The sequence below is a fragment of the Phalacrocorax aristotelis genome, chromosome W (genome assembly GCF_949628215.1).
Source record: "Phalacrocorax aristotelis chromosome W, bGulAri2.1, whole genome shotgun sequence".
Classification (NCBI taxonomy): domain Eukaryota; kingdom Metazoa; phylum Chordata; class Aves; order Suliformes; family Phalacrocoracidae; genus Phalacrocorax; species Phalacrocorax aristotelis.
The window spans coordinates 8,067,506-8,088,814 of NC_134310.1; the positions used below are offsets into that span (position 1 = coordinate 8,067,506).

At 41.4% G+C, this 21,309-nt stretch overlaps 1 protein-coding gene across 16 annotated transcripts in view; it reads right to left on the minus strand.

Moving 5' to 3' along the window:
* The window catches only part of DOT1L (DOT1 like histone lysine methyltransferase), a 72,136-nt gene that overhangs the window by 27,757 nt on the left and 23,070 nt on the right, over positions 1 to 21,309 (minus strand). For all 16 annotated transcript variants that reach the window (XM_075076855.1, XM_075076853.1, XM_075076848.1 and 13 more), the window contains exons 5-10: positions 20,628 to 20,856; positions 17,265 to 17,359; positions 14,599 to 14,661; positions 6,419 to 6,474; positions 3,640 to 3,719; positions 2,229 to 2,297 (exon numbers count right to left, since the gene is read on the minus strand). In XM_075076855.1, coding sequence (XP_074932956.1) covers positions 2,229 to 2,297; positions 3,640 to 3,719; positions 6,419 to 6,474; positions 14,599 to 14,661; positions 17,265 to 17,359; positions 20,628 to 20,856 — 592 coding nt within the window. The remainder of the gene's footprint in view (positions 1 to 2,228; positions 2,298 to 3,639; positions 3,720 to 6,418; positions 6,475 to 14,598; positions 14,662 to 17,264; positions 17,360 to 20,627; positions 20,857 to 21,309) is intronic.

The following is a 21,309-nucleotide window of genomic DNA, read 5'->3' on the forward strand; positions in this document are numbered from 1 at the left end:
ATTAAATAGCAAATTACCCAGAAGAGCCAAAAAGCAAGGTTTAGGATTCAGCAACTTCAACCACTATTTTAACCACATTTTAATACTTGTTTTTGTTTGTCCCAACTCTTTCCACATTTCCATTTCTTTTTCCAGATGAAACAACTAAGGACAAAAATGGTATTGAGAAAAAAGGTTGCCTGCTTCTTAGAGCTTTATCTTTTCCACTATATTTTTTAAACACACTTTAGATCAAAACATTAGAGAGTCAGGCAAGCCACATGATTCAAATTAGAATCAGGAAAAAAAAAAATACTGCTGAATAAAAGCATCATGAAAAACCTTGCAAGTGAAGGATACTGGCCACATTTGATGCCACAAGCTCTCAGTGGATGACATTTCCCTGAAAGTGTCACTTAGAACAGGCCATTAAGACTGGAACATGCCCCAGGACTCGCACACCCCATGCATGTTCATTTCATATTGGTACTTCCCAAATACAGTAGGGTCACAGAATGGGCTTAACATCTAAAATTTATTCCCACAATTGTCCCTCACTATTTGTAGCATACAAAGGTCTTTTCAGGACCTCTGAATCTGAATCCCTGGAAGAGTTTCCTATTAGTGGAAGCTATTATCTAGTCTTATGCTAAGCAATCTCATTCACTCAATTCTTAATTTGCTATCTCTATATAATTTTAACTTCAACATTCACATTAAGCATTAAATAACAGTTGATATATAAAATTCCAGAATTCTAGAAAACATTCCCAAAGAATCCACACTGGGGTGAAAGCTGAAATAGGATGAAGAACTGGCTCCACTGACAGTCATGACCAGGGCTCTTATTAGGTGAAAAAAGCAGAACATATTGGCCCCTTCGCCTCCCCACGTTTTTAATAACTGCAGCCTCCCAAACCTAGCAGAGAGAGATAAAGAAATGGTCAGAAGCCAGGAAAGAAAAGGCTTGAGAGGCCAAAAAAAATTTACATAAGCAGGTCTCCTAATTGAAGTCTCAGAAGTGCCTTCTTGTATTTCATCTAGTTCCAGTGTGCTGTAAAAGAGGTGGTAGGCTTTACTCAGGCATTCTTTGTCTTGTTAACGAACTGACAGACTGACCTCAGCTCTCTGGAGGTTTGAGGATTTCCAGGAGTACCATTCTGCTTTTTTTCCTTTTATTTTCAAGTACATGTCTACAAACGATTGGGAAGCCAGGACCCAATGGTTAATGAGGCTCCAGGCAATCAGATGCCACAGAAGAGAGTATCAAACACGAAGGAAAAGGGCTGGTTTGGGTGTCTGAGCCACAGGACATTCACAACAGTTCAAGCGTAGTAAAATTAACTCTCAACAGCACTAGTTCAGTGAAATGCCTTAATGTCAGTCTTCAAATTACTATTCTTGAAAAGCAGTTTACCACGAGTATCAGGCCAAAAGCAGAAAGCTTGAGATTTGTAACCCAGTATGTTACTTGCCACGTTCGCACAAGGAGGGGAAGAAGGTGGTTTTTTATAATTTAGGGTATGTTTTGCACTGGACACAGTAAATCTGTGTCAAAGCCTGCCTGGATCATTCTTTTGCTTGAAAAATTTCAATAATAAAAATTGATAAAAGGTCAGGAGCAAAACCAGCAACACAGGGTGATAGTAATCTCAAAGCCTCATTAAACTGCAACAACACTGGCAAATATCAAGTCTATGTTCGGAAGAGAAGAAAAACACAAAACTTTGTTGGCAAGCAGACACGGCAACTGGCTGTTTATGGGCTAGGTCTGTCTGATCAATTTACAGTACAGAAGACAAGGCATTCAAAGTTGAACATTTCAGCTTCTGAGCCTTACAAATCAGAACTGGTGAGATTTACCTGTCCAAATTTAGACAGCTACGGTATAAAGAGCTTGCATGCAAGTTAGTCATTGTAGGTCTTTGTAGTTAAAGAAATGAATCATGCCCTTGAAATACCTTATTTTCTCTTCAACTATAAAAGATGGCAGGGAAACAGTGGCTGACATTATAGACCGAAACACAGCAGGACAAACTGCACAAAAAGGGTGTCTGTTTGTTCCAGTGTTGGGTGGGGTTTTTCTGTTTATTTTAAATACATGTCACTTTGGCATGTATACTGTAATAATACAACAGCATTTTTCTGCTTACTTACATAACTCTAAGGAGCAACAAAATGCCACTACAAGCATGTTCAGATAACGAATATACCACAATTGTCACAACCAATAAAAAGGACAATCATACCACTCAAGTTTCGACTGTTAATTCTAAAATTCAGAGGTGCAAAAGGTTTTGAGGACACAATTCTCCCACCTGGAAAAAAGGAAAAACAAAAGCAAAGTCAGCTCCCATGGTTTCTTCTAGAATTGACCACTTACTAAATATAACCCAGGACACAGCCCTAAAGAGCAGCCTGAATAAAATTACCACTTGTATATAATTTTTTTTAAATTACTTAAAGCTCATTGTGACAGCATCCAAGAGAGTCAATATATTGATCCTGCCAGGTAGCTGTGAGGTGACACCTCAAGATCACTTTAAAATGACAGATCTTAAAACACTTCCAAAAAAGGAGTGCATTAATTCTCAGAGAAAATCTACAGAAGCTTCAATTAGGAACACTGCTATCTCATTCCTAGTAAGTATCTTTTATACACAAGCCCCCAGAGCCCTTTTATTTAAAAAAAAACCACTAATCTCCATTTCACAGCTATTTGTGGTCATTCAGCCCAAGGCACAGAGCCTGAGCACCTTCTGGGAAAAAAAATGAAGATTTCTTCATTTTGTAAAGAGTGCTTGAACTTTCTCCACCTTGCCACTTCTCTCAAGCCACCACTAAACAAAAGTTTAAGTAAAAAAAATACCAACTGCTAAAATTAAAGGAGGCAGCTTGAATTTGGGGGGTTTATGGTTTGCAACAGAGCCCAAAAGTCCCATTATTTACTTCAGCCAAAGCTGTACCATGGGAAGCCACAGCTTCTTTGTTCACGCCGCATATTTTTCTTTTCAGAAATAATTATTTTTATAATTTCTGCCATAACCAAATAAAATTGTTACTTATCCAAGTGGTTAGGTGGGGGGAAAAAAAACCAAAAAAGACACCTCGGGCAACATAAAGGCCACAGTGGGGTTACTGGGCATTCCCAGTCACTAGTGTCTGCAGTGTGACTTCTCAAGAAGCACACAAGACATCCCGTGACAGGGTCCCCATTTTAATACTTACAGTTAATACCCAGTTCTAAATCTAAGAGCTTTAAATAGGAGAATCTGGTAACTGAATTCAGTATGCAGTTACAGAAATGGGATATACAAAGCCATGCCCATGCAGGAAGCTTTGCAGTCTTGGCCATTGTATGTTTTGTCAGCTCCCATAACAGGTAAGAACGGACCAGCAGTTCCTCCCACCCCAACAGAGCTCTGCAGACAGTCTTCACATGCAGAGCTAATTCCAAGTATTCAGGTAGGTCAGAGTAGGTATTAAGGCAGGAAGCAAAAAGGTCAAGAAATAACCACTGTGGTGCAGACACTTGCCTGCAAGGCACAGAGTGAAACCCACCAACCTGGCTTCTGATGGCTGTAACTAAGCCCTTACCACTAGCAGCTCCCATAGTAAGCAGGAAACCAATGGAAAAAGGATTTAAGTTCGATTTGTTACCTTCCTTCATGTTCGCAAATCGCTCCTTCAGCTGGTGATCCACCTCAGGACCAAAGGCAAAATTATTCACAAAAATAACACTGCAAGATAATGGTCTAGTTAACAAAGAGGGACAGGCAAATGGCACCCAAGTATACACACACAACTACCCCCCACAACCACAAGTCACCATCACTTATAGCCACTTACAAAAATGAAAATTGCTGCTTGTCCCTCACTCTACAGCTACTTCCATCTAACAAAATGCTTTCTTCTTGCATCGTGACACAAAACAGTACCTCACCTTTAGCATTCACAGATGCTGCCCACGTAATTAGATTTTAAATATTTTCAAGGCGTCCTGCTCTGACAGTTCCCCTCAGCACACTCAGCTCTCAGCTGAGTTTTGCACCATAAGGTTCAACATAAAAACAATGTGCAAAACGTTTTCAACCCTCTGTGGCGGTGAGATCAAACACCAACACAGCAACTACCAACACACTCGGAGTAGTTAATCCACACATGAACAGCAATACTCCAACACAACAGACACATTTCATCCCATTACTTCTTCACATGCATTTAAAATATTACAGCAAAATATCAAAATGTATTCTAGCTCTGAATTCCCCCGTAATGCAAAAAGACAGTTGACAGGTCTCAGCACGTTTTCCCTGTCATAAACCCAGCACTTCACCCTAACCCTCAATGGAGGATTTGCATCTTTCTTCCTGGGTTAGGAAATCCAGTGAGGGGGTTTTGTTCTGAAAAACACACAATCATTTGGAAACAAAGCAACCTACACAGAGGTAGAATCATACAAATGATAAAAATATTTGGGAATGAAACAGAACACGTCACAGACTAAAAAATAAATATCCCTTTATTTTTAAAAGCCTAGGCCTGGTCTAATTGTCCCTGGTGCCTGTTTCCTAGCAGCTTGTAACAAGAGTCCTCAACATCTCTTGGAAGCTATTGAGCACCCTGCACACAGAAACTGTGAAAGCCATTCTGGCATATTGTTTCAACATGAAGAACCGATTTCTTTGCAAGAGGTCTGTTTGTAAACCCCCCTCCTAGTGCCTCCACACATGAAACGTGTTCAACAAGGACACTGAGTTTAAGAGCAGCAGCCAAAGCTATTAAAAACCACAGATGAAAAAAAATGTTTATACACCAAGGAAAAAAAAAAAGTTATTCTTGCTACGCCTTGCTCTTGGAAATTTGGGAAACCCTGCCTGGCAAGTAAGGCTAGCAGGGGTTTCTCCCTCCTCCTTCCCACCACGTGCCAAAAAAGAGGCCTTGCAAAAGAGCCAAACATATTAATGGGACTAGAAAACATCCAGGAAAGGAAGGGAAAAAGACATAGCTTGCCAGATATATTTTTTTTTAGTACTCAGTCTGGCACAATATTGTGTATGTGCCTGACAGAAGCACAGGAGCCCCCAGTCCTCCTTGACTTCAGCCCTGTTTTCAGCACGTACTGCTAAGCCACAAGTACAGTTATTAACAGGGATACTGCATGTTGCACAGCCTGCTTACATGTCAGCACTCATCCACGTAGAACTGCGTTTTGGTACAAACGCACCCTTCCCTTCACAGCCTGGCCACTGGGCCACGCTCACGGGAAGGGTGACACTTCAGCTTACTCTCTTAAGATTGGATGGCTCCAGTGTGAATTCATCAGGCAATCTGCAGTCTCATTAGACAGAGCAGGTGCTGAACAGTTGGCACACTCAGAACGCACACAAACACCTAACAGTTGTGAGCAGAAAGCTACTTATTTTTTAATTTCTGTATCAGAAAGCAAGGTGGCTGTGGATCAGCAGGCATACAATTAACAGCATACCATAAAAAATAAACATCTATCAGCATTTCTGCATGCAGTTAGATGTACTTCAGCTAAAAATAATAAAAATTTCAAGTTGTTCCAAGGCAAGTTGCACAGACAGCAGAGGAGTGTGCATTTGCAGTGTGGCAAGCAACAAAGTGAAACCCCACAACGCTGCAAGGCTGGGACAAGTCTGTCCACAAATTAAAAGGCACCTCCAGGAGTTTAGCTGAGGTACATAATAATGCAAAAGCCATCAGCCTGGCAGACGCCTTCTTGATGGAGTACTCTTAAAACAGTGTCTTGGAAGCAATCCATAAATTGCCACAACGCTGTGGACTTTCAGAGAGCCCTCTTTGACAACTGTCTTCCATTCCCCCACATAACAGAGTGGCCCAGAAGGTCATATAAAAATAGAGGGTTTTTTTTTCTGTCTATAAAGTAGAAAGAATGCAAAGCTTTTAGAAATACAGAAGAATATTTTATGCTTTTAACAAAGTAACTCCCTTTTTACTACCATAGAAAGGAGTCTAAGCCTCTGTAAAGATCTTCACAGAAATAATCTTCAAGACAATCAGCTTAAATTAATAAACTCACTTGGGTCTTTTGGTTTTTTTTAAACAGAAAGTAAGCCTAGCTGTATGCCCAAATAGCCAAGATAACTAGTGTTTTGCCAGAATCACTGACACAAACTACAAGGATATGCAAAACAAACAGAGGTTTATACTTCTCTGTATAACCAGAATTTATCTTGGATACACCCTTGTATGTAATATCACAGGATGTGCATTTAAACCCATTTTCTAGTCAGAAAACAGGATCTAAAGAGGCCAGTATAAAAGCTGGCAGATAGTCTTTTGGTATTTGCTATGGAAATTCTATATATAAAGCTGGCCAGCCTCCCAATTTCCATTATACAAACTCCCACATATTCAGTTCATAAAGCAGCATTCAATTGCTCTACTGTACCTTGTGTTTGCAATTCTCTCTCTCCATTCTTCTGAGAGGAAGTCACCTCTTTCCAGCTTAAAAAAAGGCAACACAAAAAAACACACACACACACAAGAGTTAACATTGTTCCTTTCTGCCCCATACCCCATTTCCTTTGGAGAAGGCCAAACATGCTGTACCAGCTCAGTTGTACTACTACAAATAAGGCCAAATGAAGCCTTTAGGAAATACTGAGGAGACGAAGCACCCCGAGCTCAGCAGCTGGCTCTGCCCATTCCTCGGGTCCCAGAGGTTCCTCCCTCTCTGCTCCCAACCTCAGCTGCTCACCTGCCACAGGATGAACAGCGAAGGGTCTCTGAGTATCACCAATGCCCTGTGAAGGCTGTGCTCCATGGAGAAGCCAGCAGTGCCTTACAGAACCCACACCAGAAGCCATCAGCGAATGCCTCAAGTCTGTGCTGACCCCCGTGGTTCAGTCAGCCCCTCTTAGCAGAGGGGGAATCAGAGCATAGAGTTTCGGCGCAGCGCTTGCTGGAAGCACTGGCTTGTAATCCAGGCTCTTGTTGCAACAGACAGACAAGCATCTGATTTTTTCTGTGGTACTAAATAGAAATCTTGAATCTTCTAACACTTTCAAGTTGGAAATCAAGCAACATAAAGGCCTTATTTGAAAATAACTATAATAGTTATGACTTCAATTACTTATATGGTACTTTTCTGATGAAACCACATCAGGTCCCAGGTTTATACCCGCAACTACAGAGCTTTTCCACAGATTAACCTTTTCTCAGTCATACTTTTGAAATGAGAGAGGAATCTATGGGCCATGCTATTTAGCTGTGCTACAAGTAAGGCAGAAGGAGGGGCGGGGGAGGAAGATAAGAGGAGGAGAGAAAAGATAATATGCAACTATATAATTAATGATGATGACACTTTGAAGGGGCAAATAAGATGATGGTTTACATCTGAACCTCAGGAACATCAAGGCAATGACAGCGACTGCTTAGCATCCTTTTTCTGCATATGTTCCCTTGTATGGAAAGAAGTGAACATTTCACATGCCAGCACTTATTCTTGTTTAGTGACAACTCAAACAGAAGTGCCTGCACTGCAATGCAGACACACGCAAGCTGCTTCCAAACCTCACTAGCTAAGCCAGGATACCTGTCTCAGTGAAGCACCAGAGCCTGGTATCTTCCGCCACAGCTTTCTCTTAACAGCAGAGCAGCCTGACACCACTCAGAGCCACCAAAAGGGACATAAACCTGCCTGAGCCATTGTGAAGGACAAAGCCACAGTTGCCAGCAGTGGGCCTGCTTCTCAGGAGGAAAGGGATGGGGAACAAAAAGAGAAACAAAAAAAGAAGTCCAAATGCCCTCCTGCTACACACTGCGCAAGCTGGCTGAGAAAAGCGAACATCGAGAGTTCTTGGGCAAGAGATCAAGAACTTTGCAAAGAACCTTAAGTGCTGGAAATTAAACACGTGGAAAACAGCAAGTTAGAATAACTCAAGTTAGTCAGAATTCTCTTCAGCTAGGCTGAAGTAAGATTTTAAAACAGAATTACTACCTGTACTCTCACACCTGCTGGGAGGGGATGCATGTTTTGATATCCCTGCTATAGTAGAAACAAAGCATGTGTTGAGACTTAACTTGGAGAGATCCAACCTAACAACACACTACCAGGTGTTTTCAAAACCTAAAGCAGCAACTCATTACAATATCAGAACAGTTCGAAAGAGTACTGAGATCTTCTCACCTCCTATACAGAAACAGTTTTTGTGGAGCTCTATATGACCTTTTTGTGAATGGAAATCATCTCTAGATTATTTTTAAGAGATAATTTTGCCTCAAAGTCTTCTCTGTTCTCATAGCACATAGTTTCATGGTCGCGTAACCAAGACACAGTAGAAGAAAACCCACATGCAAGGCAACTATATTTATTTTACAATAATTTTTGCAAGTCAGCTTCTATATTGCAGTCCCCCACACCACACAGTTTCTAATGTCTACATGAGGTTTTCATACACTAACAGGAGAAAGAAAAACATTTGAAAAATAAGGAAGCATGATTATAAAGCCATAGCCTAGCAAGAGGACAAAGAACCACCGTAACATGACACTATTTTGAAACACTAAGTTTCATATAAAGGTCTTGACATCTAACCTATGTGGCTGTTATACTTCATTGGGATGTAGTTACACTGTATGCTTGTCCTGCCTATGTAGTTAGGAAGAGTAGAGTTATAGCCAAGATCTCTGTGCTTTAACCTGATATGGAGGCTGAACACTTTTTCCCCGTATACTTTTGCAAGATATAGCCATGTCACAATTCAAATGAACCACAGCCCTGTCTAAATCCATCTATTTTTGTATTGTAATGCTACCCTAGCTCATACTTAGCCAATAATTGAGGGGAAAAAATCTCACCAGGAAAGATACTGGAGTACAGAAATAACCAGATGGTCTGCTGTGGTTGGGAGAAAATTGATTATTTATTCGCCTCTGGAAGCAAGACAGTGATTCCTGGATCAGTGGTCCGTTACCTTCAAAACAGAGTACAAGACTTATCTGATTGACTACTCCAGATGGCCAGGTTCTTCACCTACTCTACTTGGGGAGCCGCTATCAATAAATGATGGCCTAAAAGGAGGAAAGTAGGGCCTTCCCCATCACTGACACAGGGGATCCAACAAAATTCCCCAAAATCCCAGTCAACTCTGTGCTTTACAATAACTTTGAGAGCAAAACAAGAACTGGTAAGGCAATTCCAGCTACCTAACTCCTGGCCAAGGGCTGCAGTAGCTAAACCAGGAGAACAACACGGTCCATTACAGTCATGTAGGGAGAAGGTGGCACACCCAAGCAAAGCAGCGGTGACAGCTACGGGGATGCACTCAATCTCTTCCCAGCACTGTCCCCACCCCCATCATGTTCCTCCTCTCTCTACGAAACTTAATCTCCTTAGTGAATAATGAATGGAAGGGACCATCTGTAATGCAGATATTTTCATCTGATTAGACAATGCAGGAGACATGCCTTATCTAAAAGGATAATTAGCTCAGTGAAATCTGCTTCACAGAGCTGCCAGCCTGCATTGTTTCTAAATTTAGAAGCCAAAACAGGTTTTTATTCAGGTTTTTCAAACAGATAAATTTCTTCTACAGAGACTGCAGAAATATGTTCAATGGCATCTGATTCTTGTAACTCGAAGAAAATCAGCAGGTCACCACCCAGGGGAAGCAACAAGAGGTACACTCCAACGGCTGTGCATTCATCACGTAGCAGAGCAACAGTTTATGAAGGTCAAGCTCTTCTGCTATGGAGGAGGGCTCCATTCTCACCCCAGTGCTGGGTAGGGAGTCTCTCTGGTAACGCTCTGCTTGAGCAGTTACACAAAGCCATAAATTCACACGCAGAATGCCTCATTCCAGCAGCCTCCGTGCAAACACTTGGCTCACAAAAACCAGTCATTTCTGCCTGGAAAAGTACACATGGTTATTTTTAGGTTCCTGTTCTTTTCAAAAATAACTGGAGGCATGAATCCAAACCTCCAAAATGTGGCATCATTTCAAAGCCACGGGGGACGTTTGGAGGGTTTTTCAAATACCAAAACATGAAGTTTCCCGCTGAAATAGGGCATTCAAAAATATCTGGGACAAACAGATATTTTGCCCTTTCCTCAGCTGCAGTGTACTGTTAAGCAATGGAATTTTTTAAGTACAGGTGATGTCCATTACCCCACAAACCAGCAGCTGGTATCAGGCAATGGAACAAGAGGCAATGGAACTCCTACACAAATTACTCTGCTTTTGCTTAGAGCTGAGATTTCCAGGAAAACAAGCCAGCCGGGGCACCCCGATCTCAGAGAGAAGCCTGCAAGCCTACAGATGCCAGGCTTCCACTGATTTATGCACAACAAAAATCACCTCTAATCCACGGGGCTGAACTACAGAGCATCCTCAGCAATTAGAAGCTACTGGGGTTTCCTCTGAGCCAACAGCACGTGCATCCGAGATGTCCATCCAGCCAAAATCCCAGCTTTCAGCAATGCTGACCTGTCTTTTCCTGCACTACTTTTGAAGACTTGTGGATGATTTCCACCTACTGCTAAAACAAGCTTTTATGGGACAGGGGAAGCTATTCTGTTATAACAACCCGGAGTAAACAAAAACAAAACAAACCCTAGTCTTCAGCAGAAGTCCAACGTGCAACTGCAGCTACTGCCAGCTTTGCTTGCAGACACCTACTCTGACATACGACTGCAAGAACACCTTCTCCTAGCAGAAGGGTACGACAGGTAGCAGGCACTGAGGACACACTGAAAACTTTCTTCAAGGGTACCCGAGGAAGAACACTTAAGCACTTTCTGCTACATGGCAATCTCAGCATTGTGCCCTAGATACCTGGAGATGGCTCTGATTCGGAGGCCACATGAGGATATTTACAGTTAGAAACCATGAAAACCCATCTGCCTCTTAATTGCAATACCGCTTTTTTAATTTGATGACTGCACATGTGCAAAAATTCCCCAAGAAAGACTCTCTAATTATCTAGGCCTAATGACCTTAGAAAAGTCTCCTGTTTCCTTCAGACAACAGTTTTCTTGAAAAGAATGGGGTAAGGCTAATCTTGGAAACTTCTCAGTTCCATGAGAAGGGAAATGAGAAGATAAAAGCAGTTGAAACAAAGTGAGACGTGTTGAAAGTAGGACATTCTAGTCTAAAAAGCTGAAGCAGCTGATGATGATGGAAAAAGCCTTGGTAGTATAATGCATTCCCTCCAAATGCAAAAAAGAAGACTAGCAAAGAATATGATTATCCCTAACCGACCAGGAATTAAACATCAACCACCGTACAATCATAGCATGGGGATGTAAACACTTAGAGCAAGTTGAAACATAACAGTTGAATTAAAAAACTAAGAAAGATTCTTAGCAGAAAGTGTTACTCTCTTGGGGTCTTTTTCTCAAATTAGAATCATGAGATTGAAGAGCTCATCATTTAAAATGAAACTCAGTTCATTTAACAGGATTATGAGATACGATTACCTACAATAGCTGGATATCAGGAGACTTACAAGCCAACATATGATGAGCAACCTTTCTCCCACTCCTCTCATGCCCCAAATGGATCTTCCCACTCTGAAGCTGCAGCGGCGACCCATTACTAGTAGCTGTAGCTCTGCAGAAGCCTTAGGCATCCAACGTGCCTCATGACACTTTGCGGCTAGCTGCTGAAGAAGTTTAACATGCAATTATCATCTGAAAGTAACTACGCAACAATGTTTTGTTTTACCGAAAAGATCTGTGTATGTGTGACTGCATATTTTGTACAGAACCATTTCTCAAAGGAGACTCTTTTCTATGATTGCGGACAAAATAGAGCAGAAATATACCTCGACGATCAGAGTTTATTTTTCATGTTGTCACTGGACCTTGCTCATCAGAATTCATGTGTCCAAGCTCAGAACTCAGAGCGTTAACACAAATATTCTGGTGGTGAAGGTGAGGAAGCGAATCTGATGGCTGCAGAGCTGGTAAGGGCAATCAACAGTTGTCTCACCAACGCAGTGTTAGCTACAAGACTCAAGAGAAGCAGCAGATCACTTTTCATTGAGAAATCAAAAATCTACTTGTACTGGAAACCTATAATTGTACTAGGCTCTTGGCTGTTAAAAAAAATGCACACCACAGCCCTGCAGGCCCCACTCCAGGATTTATTGCTGCCTTATGTACCACAATTTTTACTTTTACAGCAAGACAGCTGTTGTGTGCATGAAGTCAAAAGCACTGTCCACATTATTCAGACAAAGCTGCAGGTGGGATCTGAGACTTCTTCCCACTGAATTTCTGCCAAGCCTCCCTCCTCCAACACTTTATTCTACTCAAAATATTTATTTTTCATATGACTGCCTAAAACATTAGAGTGGAATTCGCAAGTTAAACTCTGCTGATGACAGACTATTTCAATTTGTGCTTATTTTGTCTCCAACATTTGGAATTTCGGGACCTCACTAAGCATTTTGCAGAGACAAGGTTGTTTTCCAGAAAGATAAAGATACCAGGCTTTTAATTCTGTGCCTTCCTGTGTCTTCTAGCTACATTATGAGACAAGTTTGCTCTCTGCTTAATGACAGTCACCTATAGAAGATGCTGTCTAAGGACTTAGTAAAGAAAAATACTGTTCAGCAAAAAAAAAACCTCCAAAATGTAAGCCTAGGATGTTTGATGAACCAATAAAAACTAAAAAAAATCTGCTCTGTGTGTCTGTTTATCTTCAAGCATCACAATAACAAGGTGAAAGGAAACCAACCTTCCTCAAGACAAGAAGTGCTGCAAGTGTTCAGCTCTTCCCAGAAAAGCAGACTGCATACTCAAGAGAAATTTTACTCTCAACACTTTTCAGAAAACAGAGTTATAAAAGCCAAAGAACCTCACAAAAAAATAAGTAGCTTTGTTTCAATATAGTACCAGACTCTGTCAAGTTGGAATGCACAATATGGAAATGCTCGCTGCCTACGGCAATCAATATGCTTTCAATATCCTAGTCCAAGTTCCTATCCTATTCTTTAAATTACACAGCTCATAAGCAGAGTATCTTCAGTAACAATTCCTTTCATGTAATGCCAGCTGGGTGACACAATGGAAAAATGCCATATGGCCACTTCATGAAAAGTAAAGCATTCACAGTGTTTCCACAGCAGGAAAGAGTTAGCAGCCTGATATCAATCCTGCTACAAACTAGTCCCACGGCAGGCCCAGCATCCCTCTCAAGAAAATCACACTACACAGTAAAGGCATTTCAGGAAGAAAGTGCCCAGAGGCAGGTGGCACTATCACCTTCTCCAGCCTGCCTCCCAAAGGGAGAGATGTAGCATCCTCTGTTCCAAGATAAGACCTCTAAAGAGCACCACAGATTCCTGCAGATGAGAAAATTGGGAAATAAAGGCTGGCCATCTATGACCTGCCATTTGATCCCACACTGCTGGAACACTGAAAGCCATGTGGTTCAAACCATTCCAGTAACATAGGAATAATGGCTCCGTACAAGAGGAAAATGAAGAAGCAGTTCCCCAAACGCTTGCTTGCACTTCAACTGTGGTACATGTTGCTAGCTGCAACTTCCGAGCAGGAAAGAGTGACCCAACTTCTCTGAGCAATTACGGAACAACCCTGATCCATCCAGCCTCTTCCTTGACCATAGGAGAGTGGTAGGAGAAGCATAAATACACGTATTTTCAAAACTCCCAGGGGGTTCCTATTGTACTATGATTACAGACTTTTCCTCTCTGGGAAGTGATTAACTAGGGAGCAGATTTTCTTAACATCATTTAAGAAGGGGCAGAAAAGGAAAGGGGAAGGAGTGACACACAACAGTGTACGACTCTGCACATGCTTCACCCAATCATTACAGAGTAGAAAACACATACAATGGTTAAGTAACATTCGGAGGAAGGGGAAAGTCATTTCAACAAGTGTCCCTAGCCCCAAGTAGAGACATGCCCTGCGATGACCCACTTACTCCTGCTCTAGCTCCACCCTCAGAACATCTAATTCCAATCCTTTCCACACCAGAACTAACAACCCACCCCCTACCTCCAACTACAAACCATCCATCCTATTAATTGGTCCTGAAGTTTTCTGCTCTGATCTCATAGCACCGGCATTCATCCAGAACTTCAACCCCTTGCTTCCCAGTGTTGAAACCCCTGCCACCCCATCCCCTCCCCTCCACTGCCTGTCCCGGGTGAGCACACCTTCACCTGCCTGCAGAACCAAAGCTTTGGCTTTCGTTTCTAGCAGATTTCAGAAGCCCAAGGAGGAGCTGCCATTTTCAATAGTCTACCCAGCAGAACTCCCACACCATGGAGAGGAGGGAGGAGTAAAAGGATATTTAATACAAACAGAAGACACATGGCAGCCCCAGTTAAAACAATAACGTTTTAAAAGAATAGATCTTCCAAGAGCTTCTGAAAACACCTGAAAGTGCTCCGAGTAACACCATACCGCATGTCAAGCAAGACAAAGAGAGGGGCCTGGGAGGATGTCTTTGAGAACACCATCCTCAGGATGAAGATAAAAGCCAGGAGGCAGATGTGACTCATACTGCAGCTTGGCTGGTGAAAGGCTGAAGAGGACTTTGCAAATTCTGTACATCAGCATGGATCACAAAAGTTTTTCAGAGGAATTTCACTCACTGTGTATTCTGCATGTTTTTTCCCATACCATTTCATCCACTTCCTGAACTCTCTGTCCATTGTCTAGAAGAGGGAGGAAAAACAAAACCACCTGTTAGGACATTCATGTTATCAGTTATATCGCAGTAAAAGGACATGCAGCTCTGACACTGTTCATTGACTCCTGAGACTTTGGTTGGTTGGGTTGGGGTTTTCTGCCATTAACACTCAAAGGATAGGCAGACAACCACTGGAGTTTAGTTTCCTTAAAAAAAACTTCTACGCATTATAAGCAAGGCAATCTGAGTTGACGCTGTTCGGCACTAAAAATGGCACAACCTTAAGTAGCTGCTGGGTTGTGGTACATAATCCCACAGCGAGCAGGAGGCACTGAATGCAGCCCAGTCTAAGCCCAGAGAGCGAAGGAGTAAACAGCATAAAGACAGGGCTGCTAGAGTGAATGAGAAAGCAGAAAGTGGCATGCAAAGCATTGCAATAGCAAACAGAAGGAGCACCGCGCTTGCCAGAGCAACCAGGAAGAATGCGTCAAACTACATCTAAACAGAGGATGGAAGGCTGCTACTACCCAACGAGGTAACCGGCCCCGGTTTTTCCATTGCCCAAATATAGGAGAAAGGGACCAAAAATCTCATCTATCAATATAGCTTGATGCCTTACAAACATGCACCTCCACATTTACAGACTCTCATTCCTATCTATACAAATTGACAATATGCAGCACGGGTCATCACTTGAGAGTGGCAGTGAGGGCCCAGCTACGCATATACAACACATTTGAAAATGGAACTCCAGTGTCTTGGAAGACTGAAATAAAACCTCCCGATCTTTAGGATGTGACTCCACATATGGAGGTAGCGGGGAAAGGAGATGGGGAAAGAAGCATAGCAGGAATTCTGGCTTCACTAACAACTTGGAGATGGTGGGGACGTCCTTCAGCAGGTCAATAAAACAGCGTGCGGTGCCAGATGTGCTTTAAAATTCTTTACGTTTCAAAAGCACTCCAAAGCTTAGTAGGATAACTCACAAAAGTCTTCAGTATTTTCATATCCTGTATGAACTTACATTTTATTTTTTTTAAGACAACTTCACTAAAACAAATCCATAACATTCTCCCTCTTTAGCTGAAGCTTTTCAAAGTCATCTGCATTAATTATCACAGTAACCAGAGATGTGTTGCCACAGCCAATCTTAACCAGAAACTTAATCCAATCCCCTCCACAAATGTTTGTCAGAGAAGGGGAGGAAAACTGGTCCATTACACACAGCACCAGGCAGATTAGCTGTACACAGGCAGCTTCACACATTCTGACTCTACAGCAGCTGTTTAGTTGTTAAATCTGACAGGACATCGTCTGTAACCAGACAAATAACACAGCACATTTTGTTCATCCAGTAATCTTATGAAACACTGGTGTACTTCTGAAACTGAAGGTACCCTGTGTGTTAATACTCCCAATATTCAATTTGTGGTTCATTTTTTTGTTTGCTAACCATTTTCACTAAAGCCTGCTGTTTGCACAATGACATGAAGGGGTATTAGTGAAAGCGAGAATTCAACTCTCCCTCTTTAACCCTGATCTTTAAGTTTACTAGTAAACACAGACAGGGGTCCAGGCCTTGCAAGTGACTCCCTAATGAAACAAGAACGCTCTTGCAGAGGGACTGCAAAAAGCACTCCAGTTGGAAATTTCCACTTGGTCAAGGCAGGGGAAACCAAATGGATTTTTAGATCCTTGTCTGATCCTCTTCGCCACTGTGTTTATGCACTTTTTGCCCACAACACTGAAAAGGACAATCAAGGAATTTTTTTTCCCCTCCCTTCATAAGGTATAATTTTCTAGCCTGTACAGACTGAGTCAGTTTGTTTTAACAATACGGAGGGATAGGTTTCTGTTCAGTCTACTGAATAAAGTAAGCTTCTTATGGTAAGGCAGGACTAATCTTTATTGTTTGCTTGTAGCTCATTTGCCTTCCAGGTTTGCCTTGGAACTGATTATCCTTGTGTGCCCCCATTGGCACAGAATTAGAAGTGTAAAGAAAACTGTCTGCCTGACTAAACTTTCTGGTTTTCTTATAATAAGACTTCATTTAGGTGCCTACTAAGCAGTCATTAACCAGATACCCAACACAGGCTTCATCAATCAGCCTACAACAGTTCAATAACTAAGCTGAACTTCAGCTTTAGGGCACCAAAAAGGGGCATCACTACCATAGGCAGAATCATAGCCTTTAAAACCTGTAAGAACAATTTGTTTGGTGAATTCTTTCCTAGGGAAGCCCTATATTAGAGTCATTTCAGACACAGAATGATTGCAGGTGTTCAGGTGAAGCTTACACTGTGCTTCCTTTTGAATAGGACCTACACCCTTACTGTTAAAACAGCTGTACAGCTCCTGGTCCTGAAATCACTTCAGAAACATGCTAACGCTCCTTCTGTGCACTCCGCAAGCACTGCTAGCAAACGACTAGACATACACTTCCTTCCCCAAGCTTGCCGTGCTCCAGGTCTTACTGACTCAAGAAGCAAGAGCAACTAGGACTGAAACTCTACTCTTCTTCCTGCGCAGCACTGAACAGTAATCCTGAACATCTGAGTTAGCCTTCAAGTAAGGCATATACACACAACTCACATTAAAACAAAAAAAAAAAAAAAGAAAACAACTCACCTCAGCATATTTGGCTGGAATATCAGCTTTTTCCACACCGTAGTGATGTTTGCAGTTTGTGGCTGCAGCCACTTGAAGCACCACCTGACCCACACCTGCAGGAAAGTAAAAACAAACCTGAGGACAAGATTCAGTAGGAAACCACTGCAAGGGGAGATAAGAGCTTTCAGAGCAAAGGCCAACGGGAAAAACGCGAGAAGTCTGTGTGACTAGGCTTCAGGGGACAATTTCAACTCCCAGTTGCGTCTGACAGTTGCCATATGAACTGTGCCCATCTCTCAACCGAAAAGTAGATTCAAAGCAACGTGTGTTACTAAAGTGAATCCCATTTTCCTACAAGACGTGAAATACTAAGAACTGGTTTTCAGTAAAAAGGATTTACGACCTAACTAGAAAGTAAGCAGTGCAATTTCACTTCCCTTCGAGAAAAGAATTTTAGCATCATCGTTCTGAGGTATACATTCTTCCATATATTGAGCACTTTTTATGATGATAGCGTAAGACTCCAACATTTACAGCCATGTTTGTATTTATAATTATTAATGGCTACTTTTATTAAATATTACAAGCTCATTTTTACAAATTCGCACACGTTTCAGAATAGCTTCATTTTATTTTTTATCCACCAATTTTATATGCATTCCATCAAATCTACAGGTTTTACACTGTAATACACTATTTAATTAATTGAACCATTAGACAAACCCTACCACATCCTAAAACAAATACTTGTTGGTCACCTACCTACGCCATTAACTTAAAAGATTGGCTGAAATGTTTGTCATAGTCTAGCAATACTTATGCTGGTTTTCACCACGAAACGCTGCACAAAGTCTGAGAACATGTAAAGCTTATCTATACATGAGCTACTTCAGAATTTCAAAAGCAGCCACTACGCTGGCAAGACTAAGTATTACTTAAAAATGCATGAACTTCCCATCACTCCAAATTCTACTTGCATCCGATGCTACCAGCAGTAGTTAGCTGCCATTTCTACCCCTTGCCTCAATTCCCTCTCCCCCATCCCAGCTTACTTTAAAAAGAAATAATATTCCTTAGATTCCTCTCTGTATGAGTGGCCCGCACGTCACACACACACTAGAGCAATGTCATTCCATGTTTGTTAAAGCAGTCACTTAACATTTTCTTAAAGCATCCAATATTCATCCACAGTACGCCGATGTGTCACTTTTTGTCTATGACTAACGCAAAATGCATCTTTGTCTCACCAGTGCACTTAATTGTGCTGCAGATGACCACATGGGAAACAAGAGTGCATCTAAAAGGGTAGCCCATTTGCACAGAAAACATATTGCTGTTTTCCATTTCATTGGCTGCCGGCAGGAAGCGGCACTGGTAATTGAAGGGGTGGAACTCCTGCATTTAAACTATTACCACTATAATGTTGTCTGGCACAATGAGAACCGTAGTGCTGACAGGGGGTTTTGTTGTCGGGTTTTTTTGGTTGTTTTGGGGTTTTTTGCCAATTGCCGTTTTGTATAAACATGCATATTTTACACACATAGCAAATATGGATGTATGAATTTCTGCAGGGGGGACAACATGGACAATCAAAGGTCTGAGGCAGAACTGTTATGTTGTTTCTTACTTATGAAGAGAAAGGAGGACAAAGACTAAAGGGATGATCAAAAACACGCTGCGCTGTCAGACATCACATGACACAGCATAAGAAGTTATTAATCTTGTCTTCCTTTGGCTTTTCTTTTTGCGAGAACTTCACTGTATTGTAATTTCAGTTTGCCTAACGATGATGCATACCTCCATAAATTTCTCCCGCAATGAGCCACATATTCCTGGCATCACATGCAAAACTAACAAGAACAGCCCCAGCGTGCTGGTGGGGGTTTAGCCCTGCTGTTCAGCCACTGCCGTAGCCATGTAGTTATTGGAACTGCATTAAATTTACTGATAGAAATAATATGCTGTGACAGTGTTTTCATTTACAGTGCACTCAATACTGCATTGATTACGATTACAAAAGGTTCACTCCTTCAGTACAAACTCAACAACTATATTCTGGTTTTAATTGTTTCAGTGCTCCAAAAATTAAAAGTCAAAGGCTTCTGAATGTAGACCATTCCTTCCATACAGGCTTTGTGGACTGTGAATTTTTATACTGTTGGTCAATCTCCAGGATTAAAGCAGGGAGGTTAGCAATAAATACCTGATTGTATTTCTGACGATAGCAGGTAAAAGTATCTAACATTTGAGCTTGTTACATAATCAGCAGCATTGCAGGACTTCGGATATGATCTTCCTTAACCTTCTGAACAAACAATTGCGAGCATCTATGGCAATTTTTTTCTTCCAGATGGAAAATAGTTTGTCAGATCTGATGCTTTTCTAAATGTCTCATCTGAACATAAGTCATTGAGACAGGAAACTTCAGAGTTAAGTCCCACTGAGGCAGGAAGTGGGGAGTTAAAAAAAAAAATACTGACAGTCCCTGACTGGAGAGGTATTAAGTTTCTGGGGGGAATGGCAGTCCTGATGTATTTAAATTTAAAATATATTTGGTTTTTAACAACTGAATGTATTTTAAAATATTTTTTGCCAGAAGTCCTGTATTATACCAGCAACAAAACCAAAACATACTTAATTTAAAACTTTATAACCTGTCCAGTAGAAGGGGAAATTCTTATTACTCCTTCCCTGCTCTGAACCAGATTTTAGCCACAAAAATAAGAACAGCATCTTCTTACTCAGTCTATCTCTTCCACATGTGTTTAAGTCATATCTGGTTTTTTTACAAACTAGAAATATCTATTTGCTTTTAAAACTCTAACCTGTTCACAAGATTGTAAGCTAGATTTTGTGGGGTCTCATGAGGCAACTGTTAAAACTAACTATAAAGTCTCTTTTGACACACTGAAAAGTATGTCAGAGGGAAAAACCTCCTTAATTTTCAGATTCTACACCAAATGCTTCACGCTGCCATGGGAAGGGTGAAGAAATCACATTTTCAGATACAATGGGCATAAACTGAATCCACTGAATATAGATGAAACCTTACAAATGGAATTGCTATTATCATCTTTCAAGCATAATTTTTGATATTGTTTCTTCTTTGTAAGTGTATCTGTAGACAGCAACAGAAACCTACAGTTTTCTGTAACAAGGGGTTTTGCATTTGTAGGCCGACATTTCACTAACCCAACATGGAATAACGTCTGGGTTGTCTGTTTGGTCTATTTAATCTTGCCATAAAAAGCAGGAGCATCATTGGGGATTATCTAGAAAAAGTGCTTATCCCGTAACACAATCCTTAGTCCTGGTTTACTTCTCAAATATGAATTTCAAAAACAGAAAAAAGAAAACCCATTTAAGTTATTGGTCACTCACCACTGCCCAGGTCAACAAACAAATCATCTTCTGTCATTTTAATTTCGTCTATCATTTGCGCTACTAAGTCAAAGGAAGTTTCTCCGTAAACCTCTGGGGAAAAGGGCTCGTAGTTGTTAAGTTTCTCTGGATCGGTCACCGAGTGGTTATACACTTGCTGCAGGATGTGCCGGAGAAGCCCATTGGAGGGACGAGTGTTCAGTTTCATCGGCTGGGTGGTTCCCTTCCACTGAAGGTAAAGAGCAGGGAGAAGACATGAACCCAACGTGAGGACAAGTAAAACATCACCAAAACAAGGCTGCATTGGCATAACGTAGAAATGAGATAAATTCCCTCCCATCCCCTCTCACAAGCTGCTCTGCAGCTGCTCCGTAAAGATAAAACCAGCGAATGATACTAAAGAAGTGACACATCACAGACTGCTCCATACATTGTCTCACCTCAAGTAATAGGTAATTTCAAACATGCCTGCTGGAAATAGGTGGTAAAGGGGGAATTAGAGAGGTGTAAAAATTAATAGGCAACATAAAGCTTAATACTGAATATACTCAGAGGTAGGTGTAAAAGTTAGTTCACTCATTTTATATTTACTGATCACCACTGAACTGACATTGACAGTGCAGTCAACATAAGGGCAGTTTCCTTTTCTTTCAGGAACTGTAGGATGGGAGGGATCACATGT